The sequence below is a fragment of the Dermacentor andersoni genome, chromosome 3 (assembly GCF_023375885.2).
Source record: "Dermacentor andersoni chromosome 3, qqDerAnde1_hic_scaffold, whole genome shotgun sequence".
Classification (NCBI taxonomy): domain Eukaryota; kingdom Metazoa; phylum Arthropoda; class Arachnida; order Ixodida; family Ixodidae; genus Dermacentor; species Dermacentor andersoni.
Genome location: NC_092816.1, coordinates 44,643,043 through 44,663,977, shown reverse-complemented (window position 1 = coordinate 44,663,977; position 20,935 = coordinate 44,643,043). Strand labels below are relative to the sequence as shown.

Here is a 20,935-nt window from a genome sequence, read left to right as displayed (position 1 = left end):
CACAAGACTAGAGCATGTGTCAGTGATGCATACGTAGTCATGCACAACAAATACACATTTTGGGTGCCAGCTGCCGCACCATAACTGCAGGCTAGACAGTCACAATGTGGCCATCAGAATTCTCCGTTCCTTTTTGTTCTTCTTATAACCACAGACGAAACAAAGGTCAACTGAGGGGAGTTAAAGATGCATTGCTTCAGTGTGCTGTCACGTATAAGTGCCACTGGCTTTCTGCCTTGCTGCGTGCTTTAGGCAAAAACATTTTTTCTTAACATTTATGATTAGCTTAAATAGCAAGCAACACATGCCCGTAAGGCAGGGCACCAGGCCAATCCTGAAGGCAATCAGCTTTGGCATTATTATTATTATTATTATTATTATTATTAAACATGCAGCTTTAAGGGAAGGCACTTCTTCAATCCTTGTGTGCAGTTACTAAACAACAACCAAAAATGTAAGGCGCTCAGTTATGTTGATTGCTTTTCAGATTCTTCATTCATGCATGTAGGAATGAAGACTGAAAAGCATGTTATGAATCCTCATCAGCTATATGCTGCATTATTTTGCTATTCTTCTTTGCTGATATACACAGAACAGTTTCTGTTGCCTCTCTTTCTTTCCCCTTGAATCTCAAAACGCATTTCAGCTAAGTTACAAAATACTTGTAAAGCTGCTTACAGGATGTGGCCGCTCACAATTGTTTCGATGAGGCCTGTTAACATAACCTATAGAAAGTGAATGTTTTACAACTTACTCTGACAAAGTGATCAACAGTTGACGAGCAAAGGAAGCCTCAGCCTGGAACTAAAGGTTTTATGCTCTGACAAAAACTCACAGTAAATAGTAAGTGGATTCTTGCATGAAAGAGATAGCCACAAAAGGAGTACATACATAGACAGGCCAGGCAGCAAAACAGACAACCATAAAGAGAATGGTATACAAATTGACAGGACTAGTGGTGCCTGTCCTGTCTATCAGTATATTGCTTTTGTTGTCAAGTGTATCACACAAGAATCTGCTCTTATTCACTGTCACACACTAACTAGCCCAGAAACATGCCCTTAGAGGCTCACTTGGAGAGAACTGCCAAGGCCTCAGCGCAGGGGGCCGGGCAGGTCACGAGGCGCAAGGCGACACGCCCCAGCATGGTCGGGTAGTGCTGCCGAATGGCCGAATCCATGGCGGCCCGGAAAGTGGCCAGGTCAGCGGTTTTCGGAGTGGGGCCCTCGGCGCCAGAGTCCAGCACATTGCCAGCGTGAAGGACCAGCACAAGGACAGAGGTTGGGCAAGGTGTAGCGGAAACTCCCGCCTGGTGTCCCGGCGATGCTGTCGGAGAATCTGACAGGGACGTCGAGGCACCTGTAGTGGATGCCGACCGGCCGAAGCTCACCGCGTGCGTCCGCCGGATGTGGGAGGCACTGAATATGCTGTCCTCTGCATGTTGAGTTGAGAAGAAAAGCAAAGACACCTTTAGCTTGATGTTTTCGGTCAATTTCTCACTGGCCAGTGTGTTCTAAAGATTTACACGCACCTGATCTGTAGGAATGCTAATGTACATGTGCATATTGCTTGTGCATGAAGTAGAAGCTAGAATACTGTGTCTGCTGCTGAGCTGATTTAGCAGAGTGTGATACTTCGCTTCTTTCGTTGTCTTGCAGACAAGCTAATGGTGGATCACATGTGTCTATAGAATGTGTGCTTATAATAAATTATAAATTAATGCTGTTCTCTGCTGTGCCTGAGTGCTTAAAATGTGAGCAGAATGGACTATAAGTGACGCTTAGCTAGAAATTGTCTAATGAGACCAGAGGTAATAAAGAGGACATCTTTGGGCATTCCGGTAAACACAACCAGACTGGGCGTTTTATTGGATGAGTAAAGGCACAAACGTGAACGGCCTGCACGGTGCAGACACCTGGAGGAGCACAATTATGCAGGTGCCGAAAATATTCATCAGCAGCGAAGTAAAATACATTTCGTTACTGCAATGCTAGCTCTGTGTTTGGTTGAGCTCTGCACCACCAGGCGGCTGCACCGTGCAGGCCATCCACATTTGCACCTCCACTCATCCGGTAAAATGCCCAATCCGCTTGCATTTACCGCAATACCAGACATGCTAAAGCTCTCTATCTACTGTGATCTATGCACAGATAAGGCAATGTTTCAGCCCAAAGATTTTTATCAGAACTGTTCTTTGTAAGAAGGCAAACAGCTACGAACACCATACAAGAAGTACTTTCATAATTTGGTAAAGTTTATATGAGCTGTAAGTTTAACCTCTAGAAACAGTAGGCTGACAGCACATTGCTGAAGCCAGTCAATATCTTATTCTGACATACCTTGCAAAATTATTTTGATTAGTGTAGCACACTCTTCGAAATACTGAGTGTCAATGTCGATTATTGCTTCAGTGAATAACGCAGTAAGGCTTATATTAATCCTGTCTTTAATTTAGTGGACACCCAGGTGAGTTGCTTCTGGTTCTCATGTTTTGTTTTTTAACTTGTGCACTGATATGCTGTTCCCAGAACCAGTGCATCACTATACAGTGAAACTTATTGGTAACTTGCTCGTGATTCTGGCCTGCCGCAAACACACCTTTTCATAAAAAGAAGCAGATCGATAGCTATGCTTGATTATGAATCATTATGTGTACCTGGTCCCTGGGAGGACTCAGCAGATGAACAAGGCTTCGACAATGATTGCCTTCCAATTTGTAATGCAAACTATATTTTGCAGTTTATAGTTAAAATTATAATATAATGTCAGATTAATAATTTATTATTGCAGTTAATTTGCACCACTGTAAACTTCAAGAGTGTTCCTGCGGGAGACATAATCTTTCCTGTAAGGAAGTAATAAGAAAGACATCGTAATATGCTCAGGTGTGTAGAAGAACAGCTAAAACACACATTTTTGTGGAGAGTGTTGAGGAAGGCACACTTACCGTCAGGCGTGGATGCACCACCAAAAATTCCACCTTTTTCATTTTCTGAAGAGACCATTTCCAGAGAACTCCATTTTGTCATTGGACTAAAACCATAGTCTTCGTTACCACAGATGTCTGCAAAGACGAGGTTCATGAGGAAAAGCTGTAGCGTATTGCTACTGGCCAAGGCCATCTTGTGCAGTTGAGAAGTAACTGAGAACTAGAGACACGTGCCTTCAGCGTCAAAGAACTCATCATTGGAGCTGCTGTCCGATTCACGAACGATACTCTCCATCCTCCAGTTGGCAAGCTGCAGGTCAAAACTTTGTGTGGAGCTTCCACCTGCAAGAAAGTCTTGATGTCTTACCCTGAAGCAGATAGCTTTACACACTGAAGACTACTTACAAGTGGGAATGCAAAAGCGTTATACTGTTCGTAGACCTCGGAACATCATGAATGTGCTTGTTTTATACACTCATGACATGCCACCACTTCCTCTCCATTGGCTGTGCCGTCACATGACCAATGATACACATACTAGGCCACACCTTTAGTCAGCCAGATGGCTGCGACACGACGTATGCAATGGCACACACACTAGGTGCGCCTTTGGTCAGCTACAACCGTGGAGCTGCCATGGCACCGGAGGAGCATGCTCGTCTTGCTCCCCTGAGGCCCTGGTTCTATTCCCACACCGACCGAAACGTACCAAATTTTCTTCTCATAGCCATTACTCTAGTTCGTCTACACGAACCTCCCTGAGAAATTTGAGGTCAATCTGAGCATTCTTTTTACATGTTTTTGCTCCTTGCACCAGCGGTCATTTTTGGTGCCATTGCTCGGTTACACCGCCGCCGCCGGATTTTCGCATAATGGGGCATATAATGCTTTTGCATTAAAAAAGTTGCCTCATGCAGTGAATGCTAACTTGGACAGTGTTATGTGAGCAGGTTCTTTTTGTGAACTGCTCTTAAAGCGAAGCTTTCATTGTGGATTCGGACAGGCCTTGATGCTGTCATCAGTGGTTGGACAGGGCTGAGATTACCTAAGCTTTCTTTGTGGCATCGAACAGATTCATGTGCTGTGGTTAGCATTGGTGGTGGTTGGACTGTGGAGAGGAGGGTGTGAGCGGTAAGGAGGTAGAAAAGGGTGGCACTGAGGGGGAAAAAGGTGCGAGGAGAAGTAGCAATATGTGCTGATTCATTGCTACAAGCAATGATGTCATCAGGCTGTGACATTGGAGTGGGCCCACAGGTGGCTTGATGCACCAGTGCTCAGTCAACCATTATGGAGGAGTGACAGCAAAAGATTCACTTATGCCGAGAGGTGTAACATGTGAAGAGAGGCAGTAATCTGCGCCGATTGGTCATAAGCAATGATGTCATTTGGCCTTGGCTTTGGAGGCCGAGGCTGGAATGATGCACCAGTTCCGAATCAAGAGCCAAGGTGTATCACGGTCACTGACCAAGTCTGAAGAAAAATCGACGTTTCGGAACCACATGCAGGTTTCTTGTCGACTGTTCACTGTTCATTGTTAATGTGCATGGCTTCATTGTTCACTTTTCCTGGTTCACCAGCTAACAAAGAACTTGTAAGCGGTTTCGAAACAGATTTTTTCTTCAGATTTGGCCAGTAATGACTGATTCATTTCAACCTATGCCTGACCAGACAACCTTTCGTTGAACCCTAGATTATAATCAACAGCCATGGCAGAGTGAACATGAAAGCTTTGCCTATACCGATTCCTACAGTGCATGGGAGCTGCATGATTTTTTTGCAAATGTGCTAGGCTACCATTTCTTCAGGCTCAGTAGCTACAGCCAGTATGAGCAGCTGTATGTGGATCCATGGTGAAAGGGCTGATAACAACTGCTGCAGTGCTATAAGAAACCTTGACACATTCTGACACTCATAATCAATGGTGAGCCGGAGATGTCAGTATGCAAAACTATCAGCAAGGATGCCATGCAAGTGCAGCGGCAGTAACACATGGTACGTATGGTAAAGATAATTTCTAATCATTACAGAAGGCCCAGCAAGTAAAGAAAGTGCTGAACAAATTTCAATGCAAATGTCATTTCCACAAATATCTGCAAATCTAGATAAATGTAAATGTACCTGTAAATCCATTCAGCTAGTAAAAATTCCCGTATTTCCCGGTGTATAAGTGGCACTTCTTTTGTGGAAATTTTCATCGGCGTGTCTCATACACAGGTGCGGCTATATACGGCTTTATTCTTTTTTTGTCTGTTTTTGGAAAGGCTGCTGTCAAAATCGGATTGGATGCTATGGCCACGCGAAACGCGCTGCGTTGACCTCCTCTGGCAGTTGCTACAGGTTGTGTGTGCGCTATGGTGGTACCAGGTTCTTCTCGTGATCGAGTTGCCGAGCACAGTGCGAGGACGGAGTAGCAACGCAAGTGGTGGCAGGCCCCGAGTCAATTGATTTCGAAGTCATCGCATCTGCAGAATCTGCAGATCGCTTTCAAGACAAGGCACGCACCGCTGTGTGAACTACGCAGTTGCTACCAGAGTACAAGCCCTCCTTCCCGCGCTGCCGCCTTTCCACTTTCCGCCCTTTATTGTGCGTGATTCGGTTCACCTCATTACAAGCTTTGACTCACACGTATGGCACGCAGGGATGATGTCATCGCCCTTGGACTTTATACGGAACATCACGGCGACCACGATGGGAGAAATGCACCTGTAGTGTCTGTATCATTGCTTGCGCCGGACCCGCATTCACGAAGTGAAACGTCACTGGATTTTTTTTTTTACGTTTACGTACCGAATGAACAGGTGCGTCTTATACACCAGTGTGACTTATATATATGGTTTATTTTTTCAGAAAAACTGCCATTTTGAGGGGGATGCAACTTACACAAAGGTGTGAGTTATACACCGGAAAATACGGTACGCTACAAATTGCACCCGCTGACATAAGTTTAATTCTTTGTGCCCTTTATACTGTTTCGCCTGCACTTCTCTTCAGCAATACATATTTTGCAAGACTGTAAGAGTTATCACTCTAAATAATCATATTGCTTTTCTGTCTTTGCCAGACATAAAGACAGTAAAGTTACAGTTAACTTTTTCTCTAATGAACCACAGGAAGTCAATGTGACCAATTTTGATGCGCTGGCTGACAAAGAAAAAAAATGAAAGACAGAAAAAACCAAGGCCTTTAAAATGGTAAATTCACCCACAACAGTTTGTGTTGAAAGTTTCCCTGTTAAGCATGCAGAAAGCTGAAGTTACATCTAATGACTGACTTCAGAAAGAGGGATGGCACGAATCACAAGACTGTGAACAGAAGACTAGATAAAAAGACTGATTGCCATGACTATTGTTCCAACACTTGGTGCATAACGTTATGTTCCTTGCTTGTGTTATTCTAGTCTAAACCATTTTTGCAGCTTGAAGAGTATTTTTTAGTCTCAATGCGGTTGGCTAATTTCTGGCTTTGGGAGGAACCTCAACTGGAAGCACTGAGAACTGAGACCTCTATCACATGTTACACTGTGCAAAAAGAGCAGCAAAATTTGCACATCCCAGCCATTACAAATGCAAGTTGTTTCAGCAAAAGGAAAAGTAAACTGCACTGAAACCAATATGCAGTGTCAAACGACATATCAAGCTCTGGTTACCATGCTTCGTCACAAGCTAGGTAATCCCTGCTAGGTAACAGCTTGCGCTGTTACCTGGCAGGGATTGTATTAATGATTCCAGCGGTTTATATTTGGTCTTACGGATCACAATAATATATACGTACATTCAATATGTTATACTGAAAGTGCCCTACTGTGCGATGTTTTCCCTCACACAATAGGTATGCTTCAACACGGCTGTCTGTCTAAAGGCGGAACCGCATGGCGCCATTTCAGGCGCGATTGACGCGCGGATGGTGGGACGCGCGCATCATTTTGACGCGTGCCCAGCATGATCCGCCACGAAATCGCGCCGCCGCGTGCTGCTGCTCGGAGTAGAAAAAAACGCGTCGCGCGGCGCGTCCACCAATCAGAGTTCAGGTAAGTCACGTGGCATTTGGTCACGTGGCATTTTGGTTCTTTTTTTGCCACCAGATGGCCCTGCTCTCTGCACATCTCGACGGAACCTCCTTGGCGGAATTTTTTTTTTTTCTCGGCAGAACTGGCGCGCGCGTCAAGGAAAACATGTGCTACCGTGATTTCGTTCGCGCATCGTGTTGGTTCGCGCATCGTTTGGTTCGCACATCGTGTTCACCTAAAATGAACAAAGGAACCTTCAACGAGGCCCTTATAACTAAAGTGGAGAAGCGTCGCGTCTCATCGCTAATACTGGCAAGACAATTTGCTAATAATATTACCAGTGTATGGTGCTCGCTCTCTTCTCAACCAGGTAGGCCGCACTCACATGTACCTCCTGACCCGCATTTTTTCTTGCTTCAGTATCAGCATCCCCCTTAATAGTAGCAATCGCCTCTTCTGCTCGGTAGTAAGCGGCCGACCCTCCTTTTTATATGTGAAGTTGTAAACAAGCCGCGGCTTCTCAGCATGAGGAAGGTACATAGTCGCAGTATCGCACACAATATTACTGCTTGAAATTAAGCTTGATAAATACACTTCGGAAAAAAATGTCGCTGTCTAATTACACTCAGATTATTTTTATTGTAGTGTTCTGTAAGCTTAAGGGCACATTATATATGCGGTAACAGAGACAATACATGTCGTTGAGAGTTATGTTGCCTGGCAACCCGGAAAACGCGGCGCGAAAGCGCCGTGTCGGCGGCAGCGCGGGCGTTTGCCGCCCGTCGCGTTTTTCGCTCGCGAAAAACGCGCCATGAGGTTCCAGTTTAACACCTAGCAGTTTCTCTGCTGGATCAAAATTGCATGTGTAAGTGGTCTTGCTTGTTGTTATCAGGCATTCCAAATACATGATATGGAACTTTCTAAGCTAGCTCACAGCTCTAGGCTAGAAATGTCCACTTTCAAAGGTAAGCAAATATGACAGACTTCCAATCATGAAAAAAAAAAGCTTCACAATTTTCAGCCCCCCCCCTCCCCCTCCCACTCATCACAAGTCATATTGCAACAAGTCTGAAGAAAACACAGAACAAAAGTAGTTTATTTAATGCCGCGCCACAAAACAGCCGTGTATATATATTATTACTCTTGTCATATAATACATTATATTATATATTTATTTATATTCATATATATCATTACAGTCTAATCTCGATTTAACGAAATAATTCTATGGTCCCAACATCATTAAATCAAGGCTGAACTGCATCCAGTTGTCTACGAGTGCTGTCACCGAGATGGTGATTGAGTTTCCTATGTGTTTTGATCTATTGTTCCAAAACTCATGATAAATTGAGGCTTCACATTCACAGACGACTACAGCAGCAACTTGATGGAATGGTACAGCTTGCAACTGAACAGGTGACCAACGCAGAGCTCCACTCACTGGGCGAATGGAGGGCTCCTTTCGAGTTGCTGCGGACCCAAGACTTACGGGGTCCCTGGGCATGGCCCCTGCCATCAGCTGGCTTGGGGCTGGCAATGGGCAGGGGTGCAGAGGGCTCTGGCTCGGGCTCCTGAACCAGGCGTGGCGGGCTGCGGCTCTTGGAACGTGCTCGGCTGGCGGGCTTCACAGGCTCGCCGACCGTCACCTCCTTATCCTTGTCTATCACATTCAGGTCAACCTTCAACAAAGCCAGAAAGGAGAGACGCTCTCGAGTTTCTTCACGCTAAACTTCTACATACAAGACCCGATGCCTTCACTAAATCTGCATTTGTAAGTTATCAGTCAAGAGTTTGAAGAGTGAAACCAAGGATGTGGGCTGACAGCTCCCAGCCACCGAGTCAATACAGCCCCCTCTGGTGTCAGTAAAGGCACAATTAGTGCATGGATTCAGGTTTTCGAAAGTCTTTCTGCCAAAACTTAAAAGTAGCTCCAATACCGAAGAAGTGGCAAGCCTACATATTTTTCTGCTCTTTAAAACTAGACACTGGACGTACCTAACTGTGCATTTTTTTTAGATTATACGTCACTGTGGCACTTTTGTTTACTTATGTCTATCTTGTCTGAATGAAAACAGATCATTTGACAGCGAGCCTCGTTTGACTTTTCACCAAATGAGGCGTGAGTGTCGCAGAGACACTTCTACCCTCCTTCCCCTTCATCAATCATTCCTTCATGCTTTGTCTGTCACTCACACAAACAATGAAAAATAAGAAAGGGACATCTGCCTGAACTCACCTACCTTTTTAAGTGTTGAAGAAATTGCACATACTAGTTGTAGATAAAAAAAAAATAACAAGCGATGCTATTCCACGTACCGTCACATACAAGGAAGTAGACGAAGCGTTCCTTTCTTTCATGCAAAAGAAGGAAAAGAAATGACACTCCTAACAACACATTCTGAACAGAACCAATTTTATTTGCATGTTTTTCAACTTCTCTTTTATATTGACTTAAAATATGGGGCTGCATCAAGCCTCACGTGTATAGACAGTTTGCCCTAAAACACAAAGAGAAAGAAAATCGAGAAAGGAATGAATCTCCAAAACAAGGTATTGCCACAAAAGTGTGCGAAATGTAAGTATGTGTCCATATATCTTCTACCTAAAAAGTAGGCGCACAAGTTATAAACATTTAGAATAGCGCTGTAGGACAGCAGATCCAAATGTCTACTGCAGTAGTGAGCAATGTTCAAAATATGTGCAGAAAAAGAAAGTAGGGAGAGGGGGGAGAGCGAAGGGGAAAAGGAAAGATAGGGCCAGAATTTCAGGATAATGACAAAGCCATCTGTTCAGCATCAAAACATGTGCACACCCATAGAGTTTTCCACAGCAATTATGCTGCAAAACAACATTAGCCAATGTGGGGTGGTGCGACGTACAGTGGGGCAATAACGCACCTTTTTTTTCATTTATCTTTTAAGTTAAAAAAAAAGGCAACTAAGGTTCACCCTCCCGCTTCTAGAATAAGATACAGTAGTCTTTGGCAAAGGTACCAAAAAGGTACAGGTTTGGACTGCTGCTTTACACTCCACATAGTGAACAGTGCAGACGGAACAAAGGAGAAACAATATACATGTGCTATCAAGCAATCATCATATTCAAAAGTAGTGCACATTACCGAGATGCTTAGGGGCACGGACAAAAAGCCCTGAAAAGGCTTTTGTTCCAGCTAACTCACTTATTCATTCTCTATGCAACGACCAAATCTGATGGTGTACGCGTTTTAGTACCACATTGAGGTGCTTTTTTTAGGCAGAATAAGAATTAAATATGCGTCACCAAAATTCAAAATTAAAGGGCCTAGTGCTCATAGAAACACATGGGATATGACAGATGCCATGGTGGGAGGCTCTGGATTAATTTCGACCAGCTGGGGTTCCTGAACGCACACCTAAATCTAAGTACACGAGCGTTCTTGCATTTCACCTCCATCTGAATGTAGTCACCCCAACCAGGAATAAAAATTGATGATATTGTAATCATCGACAGGCCATAGTCACTAAGCCACTACGGCAGGTAGTACGCCTCACCTGCAGTGATGCCAGACAAAAACGTGCAGGCTTTGCAGGTATGGAACAATGGTGCTTTGCGTCATTGTAATGGCAAAACTAGGCACATGTCTTGATGAACCATAGCTTAGTCCTAACAATGACCGATGGCCTTACCGCTCCGCTTGCACAAATTCTGCCCTTTCTGCTGGGAATGCCTGCACGTAATGCTCACTTCTTACTTATTCTGTATGAAGCAGGCAAGTAATGCAGCCAACACTGTCATAGTACATTCACATCAAAATGCCACTTATGTGCAAAATATGAGCACGAATAAGGCAATGGCTCGGCCAGGAGAGTCATGTATACACCTACAACTCCTATTTACGCAAAATTCAGTACATAGCCCTGTAAGCACGTGACATGCTTCAAGAGATACGTACACAGGCAATCCATAACAAAGAGCATGACAGATCCTAAGTCAATCGCTCAGCTAACTGCAAAAGACAGACTGTACTTGCTTTATGAGAATTTCCATTGCTGTTCAGCCAAGCCAAGTGAGTCACACAGAATTCTGTTCTTACTCTAGAGTGCCTCGTCATGCTTTGCTCGAAGGAGGCTTGTTCTTTTAATGTTATATGCATTGCAATACTAGTGTTAAACAAAACAATTAGTTGACAACATATGTGTTTTGTTTGTCTCAGCCCATCATCTGCACTGTCTGCTGTGTTAGGAGGTGGCACAGATCTTCAGTGATGCAGCTACAAGCAGGAAGAGGAAAATCACAGCAAATACATTTTACAAGTTGCAAATGATTAGTTAAGTAACTGCACCAGAGAAAAAGATTTCAAAGGAGTTCTCTAGAAAAGCAAGGCAGGATAAACAAAGAACAAAGAAAAAGATACACCTAACGGCACGAACATTTCACTAGCTTATGACAATTTAAACCTAACGCAGAAAAAGAAAAGGCTTTACTCATAACACTAAAGGGTGTTAGGAGAAACACCACAACATTCCACACATGCCACATGCCAGAAACATGCCACAACATTCAGAGAGCCACCAGAATGCAGAATTCCATAGAACACGCAGCTGGCCAAAACAGATTACTCACGAGTCATGCTTTAATGCAAACATAGAGTCCCCACACGTGTACTATTTTTTTTTTGCCGACTGCAGAATCATGGATGGTGGCAGACCATGGGAGCCACAAATGAAGTTAACTTTCTGGAAGCCTACACAAACACACAGGGCTGAAGCTAAGTAAGTTCATTGAGGTGATGACGGTAACCCTGATAACATGATATAATATGTATATTAAAAATCACGGCTTGTACCTAGACCTGATAGAAGACCATGAACAATCAGATACAACACATGTATAAGAAACTGGCAAATCAGTTCTGCAAAAATCCATAAGATGGAAGAAGATTCATTAATGGGTTAATGGGGAAAACTGTCATCCCCCCTACAGTAGATTTAAGCTACAACACAGGCTTCTCAGAATCAGAAAGAAAGCTTTGCAGCACAAGAACACTGCGTCCTGGTTCGAGCATCAAACCCAAGACAAGCACCTTTTTGCGGTGGTTGCTCTACCATCTGAGCTAACCAGGAGGTTAGCAGGTCATGGAGCAAGGTCAAATAAATATTTCAAAGCACAAGAACAATGGATATGACAAATTAGTTGTGTGGAAATTCGCAAGACGTAAGATGCGTCAAAAGCCAAGAGGAAATTTTCTTCAAATGCAATGCTTTTTTTTCTTCTGAAAAGCCCACGTGGGCTTCCTCTGTAGCTTCGTGCTACATGCTACTGTCTGCTGGGTGACAATTTTAAAAATCCCTTTCCACAGATGTACCTAAATCTGGTGGAAAATCTTTTATCTATGAACATGACCGTCAGATGAGCGAATGGACATTACAAACAATATGGAGCCCTTCTATAACGGAGCCCTTCTGAGACGTGCCTTCTTAAAGACAGTGCTAGCATAACAGACAGATGTGCAAAAAACAAACGGATGTGCTTAGAGTGCTCATGCGCGTTTGGTTTTCTATCCGTTTGTGTCACTCGACAACCCTACACCCTTGAGCTATTTGTATAATTACAGGATGTGCGCCTGTGGTCTGAGAAAATTCAACGTTTGCCCGGCTCCCGCAATCTTCGAACTACTTTCCCGAACAGTACTTGCTTCCCATGCTCTTTATGCCTGTTTTCACTTTGCCCAATGTACCAGGACATGTCATACAATATTATGCAGCAATACTAGGGAGAGCCCAGCCTCACACCAAGGACGTAAGCAGTAGGGACTTCACAGCGTAGAGCTGCACAAGGTGCAAGGAAGAGCGACAATATTATTGGGAATTTGTGGAAAGCCAAGTGGATCAACACACCAGAGCCCTTTTCGCATTGCCAGCAACTTAAATGTAACACGAGAATGAAGGAAATAACTTTAAAAATGACACTCAACAGTACGCAGGAACAAAGTATAAAAGTCTAGTGCAGCTAAAGAATATGTGGTGCTGCAAAGTGTGTGTAATAAAAAAAAATATGAATACTACAGTGGACACAAATTTTGGGCTGGTATCACAACATAAAACTATGTTTAGGAACACACTTTCATAGAAGTAGTAACATTACAAGTACACAGCGAGCTGCTTTACCAATAGCAGCTAACAAAATTCTAAAAAATAAAATATAGGCTGCAGTGACAACACTCCAAATTAGAGAAAGAAGAAAGGGGGGGGGGAGGCATCATAGTGGAAAACAACCACAGCTGATACCCTGAGAGTACCCTGTGCCAACGCAGCACTACAGGAAAGGTACAGGAACAAATGAAACAGTCCAAAGAGGAGTTAAGGTTAATGATGACTCTCCCATAGTCTCAAGTCATCCCCAAGAAATGTCAAGACAAAGAAAGAAGACGAGGATCTGGTAGTCGGTTTATACAATTTGGAGCCATAGAAAACAATGCAAAATAAAAAGAATGCAAGAACCTTTACATATTGCACGCAACATATAAAACAGGGAAGGAAAAGACCCCTTATACACAACCATACTTTTTGCTGAATTACAACCTGGGAAAAAAATGACTAACCATGACCTTTCACACTTAAATACCTGGTCATACGTATACGTGGTCACAAGTGGCAGAAAATGGTGGTGAAAACAAGCATCTTTCACATTAAAACAAACAAACAAATGAAACCATAAGGCTTACTACAAATGGTGTAACAATTATGATTACAGCTCCAACTTGAATAAGGGCACTGAAAATTCCAAGATTTGAAACATTTTTAGACGAATTGTTTGCAACCTCGCATTAACAAAAATACAGACATCAAGCAATTAATGCCGCAGCACCTACATGAATCTCTGAACTGCCTTTTTATTCACCTTAAGCATTCCAATATGTGTAAGCTAGCTATTTCTAGCTAGCCAGGTCAAACACCAACGAGTTCTGGGAATTTGAGATAAGTAAGCTGGAACAAGTTCTAGGAATTTCAAGATGATTCAAAGTGAGTTTGAGGACTTCGCAGATAAGTAAATTAAAACAAGCTCTTCTAGGAAAACATGATAATGTGGTGAAGAATAAACCCTTCATTGACAATACACAAACCTAAGCTAGACTGTGATAGGGCATGAATCGTTCCAATGCATGTAATCATGAATTTACATTCAGCAAACACAGGAGCTGAAAAATCAGTCTATCCCCTTAAGACTAGAAAACAGAAACAAACAAACAAACAAACAAAAAAACAAGCAAAGGAAGATGAGACAGCACAAATGTCTCGTATATCAAAACAAACACAGTAAAAGAAGGGTCTCGCAGTCGGGAATGCTAAGGCAAGGGGACGGCTAATGCAAAGAAACTGCACCCTACAGAGTGCTGTACTTATGTGTCTATAATCAGCATAAAATATTCATAAATTATAAGTACAAAGTGGAGATGGGCGTGATATGAAAATTTTATCTTTAGGTGCAGCGTTACAAAAGTGCACCATTCATTTTTTTGCTTCGACTCCACAAAATAAGTGCAAAATTTGTATAAATGCTCCACGCTGCTGTTAAGCTGCAGCATGCTCAACAGAAAGCGGCTGTGAAAACCGTGACGACTAAATGTATGAAACAAGCTTGTTTCTAGAGCTTTGATTTGTGCTAACGATAGTTCCAGATCACTTTCATAAAGACGTCAACAATGTTGTATGCAGTTATTTACGATGGTTTACATGCACATTTCCTTCCAATTTCTGAAAGTTGCAACATGAGGTCAGATTACTGTGCAGGCGCGAGTTGTATGCATGAAATCATGGTATGTAAAAAGAGCCAGAAATAGTTATCTACGCCAAAGTGAACTTTTTCACAACAGCAGTGCACTCTGCACAAACCTGCCACGGAGAATAATATTGGTGTCACACAGGCATTAACAATTGCTATCAAGCCCAATCGGGACTTACCATGATCAAAAGTGTCCCTGTGTCTTGGGCAGTGAATGATAAAAATGCCCAATCATGCCTAAACAACCAAAAACATGCAGCACAATCGGATGGGACCAGCAAAACAAAGGAGAAGTTGTGCTTACTGAATACCTTGCTTCTGTCAGACCAGGGTAGGCAAATTCAGCCCAAACATGTTGTGCTAGGGCTCAAAGTGGTCAGATCTTGTGCGGCAGAGGTGGTGTCGGTCAGAATAATTCTGAGCTGCAGTTCTACCTGACATGCGTCACTTGTTTAGAACTGAAGTAGTATAACAAGAACCATGCTAGATGCAACCTCTATGCAGTGAGGTGATCAGGTTGAACCTTACCGTGGCTTTGTGTTAGCTGCCGCAGGGACATCGAAGCCATGCATTGCATATATACTACACATTTTCATCAGAAACGGCCACCACTATTTTTACTGGAGAACGTTGTTGCCCTTAACCATGACCAAACATCATCAGCAAACCCTCAACGGTTCCCAGAAAGGACAATACTGCAGTCACTAACCCCATCTTGCAATGAGAATGAAGTCTTCAGAGCCAACATGCATTCCCTGTTCACACAAAGCACAAAAGAATCTGTTAGAAGCTTACACAGCTGAGCCTCATCTTAGCCAAATCGCACTTACATTCAAAGAGCATCGTGTTTTGAACGGCAGAACCGTTTTACCACTGAAGATTGCGTTCCATGTTCGAGCAATGATTCTGCTGGCTAACATATTCAGTGTTATATAAGATTTCGATAGGAATTCCAACAGTAACAGTACTCTAGTTGTATTCTTTACTTAAACAATGTTACCACATAGTTGGTTTTGCCTTGGTTTCCAGTGTCTTCAGTGAGCTGAAATGAAATGTGGGCTACTAGGTACAGTTACAAAATGCACAACTTTATTGTAGCGGTCTTGAGAGACCTAACCCTTGACCGAGCATGTGGGGCGAATTCCTCCTCTTCAGCCTGTTTGTATCCACTGGCCCAAGCTCGTGGAACCGATGGGTCAGTTTGAAAAGACGAAAGGCGCACCACTAAACCATCCAGAACAACAGAAACAGTAGTTTCCACACAACACTTGCAACAAATTTGCCATTCCGTTAACGTTGGCGCTTTTGGCACTCAGCAGGCCTGAGTAAGGGTGAGTGCGGAGAGGTGGGTTTGGGGAGGAAGGGTGATGGCAGCTGGAGTGCGGGGGCAGCAGCGGTGCATGTTTTCCACCTCAGGAGGAGGCAGCGCCCACCTTGGACATGGAGGCAGCCGAGCAGGAGTGGGCCAGGGCCTCGTCCTCATCCCCTTCCTCGCTGACCTGGTCGGCGGCCATCTTGCGCGCCAGGGCTTCCTGGGTCTCGCGCTCAATCTGCCGGATGTCCTCCATAGTGAGCCCTACCCACTCGTCCTGCCAGGCCCACGCCTGCCGGTGAGCCCGCAGCATCGTCTTTCGCAGTGCTGCAGCACGGAAGTGAATACATAGGTGCCATGTCACGTGATGCTTGTGGACATTTGGGTTAGGTGTTTCACAGTAAGTAGCCATTCATACTGCGCTTGGCACCATTGTACTGACTTTCTGTTTGTGCCCCAAAGCCCCTCACACCTCACGGGACTGTTGTCCTCACAGGTTTCTTGCATCGCAAATAGCAAGGGCCTAGCATAATGCCATAGATTGTGGAAGCAAGCAGAGTTATAAAAACAGCACACAGAACAATAGGATACAAGGTACCGCGCTGCAACCCGTTTGTGTTTTGCATCTCTATTTTTAGCACTGTTTGCATCCAAAACTCCCGCCACCTAGCTCACCCTTATAGTCGCATTACTGCCACGGACTTCTTTAGCGAAGGTAAACAAATGCACCACTGTCACTCACCACACTGTGGCACGGTGCAAGAGGCAGTTGTAAACTATCAATAAGGTGAAAGAGTTTTAAATTATACTGGAGGTTGTTCTTTGCCTATGATGTATAGCTGTTAATAATTGCACAGATCTCCCTAACTTGTTTCTCAAGTTCTTTCACACTCCCTCTTCTCTCTTTCTTTCCCCACATCTGCCCTTTTTTTTTTGTGTGTGTGTGTGTACGTGATGAGGTGTACAGTGCCAACCGTTTCATGGATTCATTGCCCATCCCAGAAGTAGCACAATATGCTTCTACTTCGTCACATTTCATCCATCCATTCAAAAGTGATGAAACATCCTTCAGTGCTTGCTCTAACTTTCCAGTTTGTCATCTGTAAAAGTAACACTGCAGCAACTACAATGGGCACTGACCTACGTCGTGGATGAACTTTTCAATCTTGCTTTGCATGCCCCAGTAGCGGAATTCCACCCGGCAGAGCTTGTAGGCACACATGATGGTCCCATCGCCAGGTGGAGGCGCCGGCGTCCCCAGCTGCCGGTGGTCAAGATAGGCCTGAATCCAGTCATCGTCCAGGGGACCTCGTGACGTCTTGGCCGAGATGTACAGCTTTGGGTCCTCCTCACGCACATAGTCTGAGCCGGTCAGTTGGTCCTTAACCACGTCGATAAGGTCTGCAGCATCACAAATTTTTTTGTTTTGAAAGTTTGTAGAAGCCCAGATATTCCCTGCTTGCTGCGTCACATCACCAGTCACTAATCCTGCTATAATTCACTACTTTTTTTTTCCTTCATTTATGTGTTAGTGATTGTAATTACTCTGTGGTACGTAAGAGTAAGGCCAATAATTATTATAATGTACTAGTTTATTAGCCACTGCATAACCACAACTTTCTTTGCATTTATAATTTGTATGAATGCGACTGCATTTTAATCATTCTTTGTAACCTTCTCATTCAATACTGGGCCGCTATTTCGTACGCGTTTGAAAAGCCGACGTCCAGTTTCATCTCATGCGATTGCCCAGGCCACGCCGATATTGCGGCCTAGACCAATCGCGTGAGGCGAAACCGGACATCAGCTTTTCGAATGCATACAAGATAGCGGCCTTGGCATATGAAGCCCGGGAGGAATATAAATAAATAAACAAACAAATGAAGCAAGTCAATAAACAAACAAACAAACATCCTTCAGTCAATTACTTTGCCAACTTGGGAGGTGACCATCTCCAAAATTTTCATGGCCATGTGTAATGAACAAAACTTTTTATTTATTTATTTGTAAAATACCTTACAAGGACCCTACATGAGGCATTGAGTAAGGGGGGCATAGAATTAAGTAAGCACATACAATCTTGCAACAATATGAAGGTAGAGCAAAAAAAAAAAAACAGCCAAGTGCACAGCCGAAAAATTTGAGAAATGTATTAGCTACATACAGCTGTGCATGAGTATATGATACATATTATACTGACATTAATACAATATTGTTACACCATCCAAGAAACCCAGCACTTATTACTACAGCAAAAAAAAAAAAAAAAACAAGCAAGCTTTCTTTGCACAAAGTGCAGAACTGGAAAGTTGGTAAATAACAAAATTGTGAACATTAAAACCTGATAATAAAATGAACATATAATTTCTGCCTATTATGCTAAGTTCTTCCCGTAAAGCTATCATGACTGCCTAACCATTGCTGTTCTTTTTAAAAACAACTGAGTACAGTTACAACAGTAACTGGGTTGTTGTAAGATGGGAATGCTGTGTCCTATATCAAATCGCTGCATTTGAGTCAAGTACTGTTCCAATGAGTGTTTAATATACTATCTGAAATGTGCCAACCGGTAGTGAAGCTTCTGAGTGAATTATAATATTCACGTCCTCTGTACTAGAGCATCACATGGAATGCTTTCGTTACAGACAAGACTAATTGGACCACACTCAACCAAGGATGATGGTAGCATAGGGGCACTGTGCTTGATACATATAGAAAGAGCTATGCCCGATGCCTGAAGTTGCCAGCTTTTACATACGTCCTGTGCACAATGCTCGCATTCAAACAACAGTGTCAACATGGAGCAGAAACAAGCTAACTGCTGGCAAGCTAGTACATTGTGAGCAGTGCCTGTCCTCAGTGCCTTCCCATGCTACACAGATAGATCCTCAAAAAAGCCTCACCAAACATTTAGCACACTTAAATACAGGATGCTCATCTACAATATGCTCCCAGGGCACATCCCCATACATCATCCTTTGGGTACCTCCATAAAAAACCTCTCAGTATGGACTTCTGTAGACCAGCCAACCACAGTTTGTGAAACATTGCGGCCCAGCCGACTTTTGAAGAATTTTTTATGTTTATGAGAAGGGGAAAGTAGCATAAAATGTTCATACTGAATTTTATGCAGCGCTCAAAGCCCACCATAAAATGTAAATACACAAAAAAAATTTCCAAGACGTCGGTCAGCCACTCACCAACTTGCAAGTTGCGTAGTTCTGCTCCAGACAACTCAAACACATTTTCCTGTTCACCAGCATCAGCAAAGTACTTGGTCTCAATTTCAAGGTAGAAGCGCTCAATGAATGGGCACGTGTAGCGAGTCTTGGTGTAGGGGTATGCATTCCATGCTTCCTCTTCCACAGTCAGGGCTGATTTCGGAAGCAGAGCCTTGAACCAGCCTGCAAAAGAAGCCACACCATGTGGTTAGAACGAAAAGTGTGCACACAATAAGAAATCAAGACAGTGGTGAACAAGTGCACGAGCAGATGAAGTTGGAGTAGTCGACTCAAGGTCGACATTCTAAAGACCACGCAGACAACAGCATAACAACAAATGTCAACGTAAAACACATGACACAGTCTGCCTTAATTGATGTTGTCCAGTCATCTGTATAGGCCAGAGCAGCCCTCCTGCACCCATCCTGTACTACGCGTTCCTTTCTTGTCCATGCTTTCTGCGTGCAGTCCTGCCTGTACCTACAAAATTAACTCACTAGCCCAATTAAAGCAAAGTTTTAATCAAGTTGTCAGCCCTGTTTTTCAGCATGTCAGTCATAGGATTGTCAATATCATTGAGAAAAAAGCAACATCAGCAACTTGAAATGAAAATTACTGTAGAAAGCATACTGCATAGTAAACGTGCACGCACTGATATGTGGCTACTAGGCTACGAAGTGTGTCACCATATGGTTTCCAACATGCTTCATCATCAGCAACCCAACAGCAGTTGGGCGAGACCATATGCACCAATGCAAAGGCAAGGGAAAATGGAGAGATCTTATGAACGTGCTTAATTCTGCATCCAAAAATGGCTTGTTTACTTTAAACTTCAGACCAACCCATTTCCTCAGGAAGCTGACAGAATTTTCACCTCCATGGACAGAGCACCTGGGTATGTTACGAGTAGCAAATGGAATCCAAAAGCACTCAAGCTCCGAGTTACTACCTCTTTCACAATCATTCCATTATTTCTCAAATACAGTGGCACTCCTATTGCACCAGAATCACTCATCAATTAGTTGTGAGCACCACAAAAGCAACTTAGAGGCAGCATGTGCACTGGTGAAAATCAGAAAGTGTCAGTGAAGGACAAAGAACTATAATAAGGCAAAGGCAAGTACAAGAAGACAGCCTCTGTATTAAAGGTCTACCTATTCTCCACTGCACATCTCATGTAACAAGACAGGAGATATTAAACTCTTTCTGTGGTCATGCCCAAGTTAGTGTGATAGAAGGGACCCTCTTCTTGCGTATCCACAGAAAAAGGCCTTCTGCATAAATGCTTAGAACATAGGTTTTCAGATAGGTCAATTATAATCTGCCACGAAGCTTCCCTTGCATTTTAATAAGAGACACTGACCTGCTGGACATGTGGTAGCATTGATGACATACCCCAGTGACCATGAGTGAAAACCAGCACAAAATAAAGTGAAAACCAGCACAAAATAAACACGGACAAGGGAGCAACACAGGACAAGCGCTGACTGTCAACTACTTGGGTTTATTGTGCTCATACACAAATATGCCTTTATGATATGTAATGTCATATATGAGCACAATAAACCTAAGCAGGTGGCAGTCAGAGCTTGTAATGTGTTCCTCCCTAGTTCATGTTTATTTCATGCTGTTTTTCACAGATGGATTTGTACCAACTAGCTTGCATTCATAACCTTTTAAGACCCCAGTTACATTGCAAGAGATGC

At 43.4% G+C, this 20,935-nt stretch overlaps 1 protein-coding gene across 1 annotated transcript in view; it reads right to left on the bottom strand.

Annotated features, from left to right (window-relative positions):
• The window catches only part of rdgB (retinal degeneration B), a 58,617-nt gene that overhangs the window by 30,380 nt on the left and 7,302 nt on the right, over positions 1-20,935 (bottom strand). The window contains exons 3-9 of the mRNA XM_050166736.2: positions 19,209-19,412; positions 17,149-17,409; positions 16,130-16,335; positions 8,377-8,614; positions 3,164-3,271; positions 2,948-3,064; positions 1,074-1,434 (exon numbers count right to left, since the gene is read on the bottom strand). Of these exons, the coding sequence (XP_050022693.1) occupies positions 1,074-1,434; positions 2,948-3,064; positions 3,164-3,271; positions 8,377-8,614; positions 16,130-16,335; positions 17,149-17,409; positions 19,209-19,412 (1,495 nt within the window). The remainder of the gene's footprint in view (positions 1-1,073; positions 1,435-2,947; positions 3,065-3,163; positions 3,272-8,376; positions 8,615-16,129; positions 16,336-17,148; positions 17,410-19,208; positions 19,413-20,935) is intronic.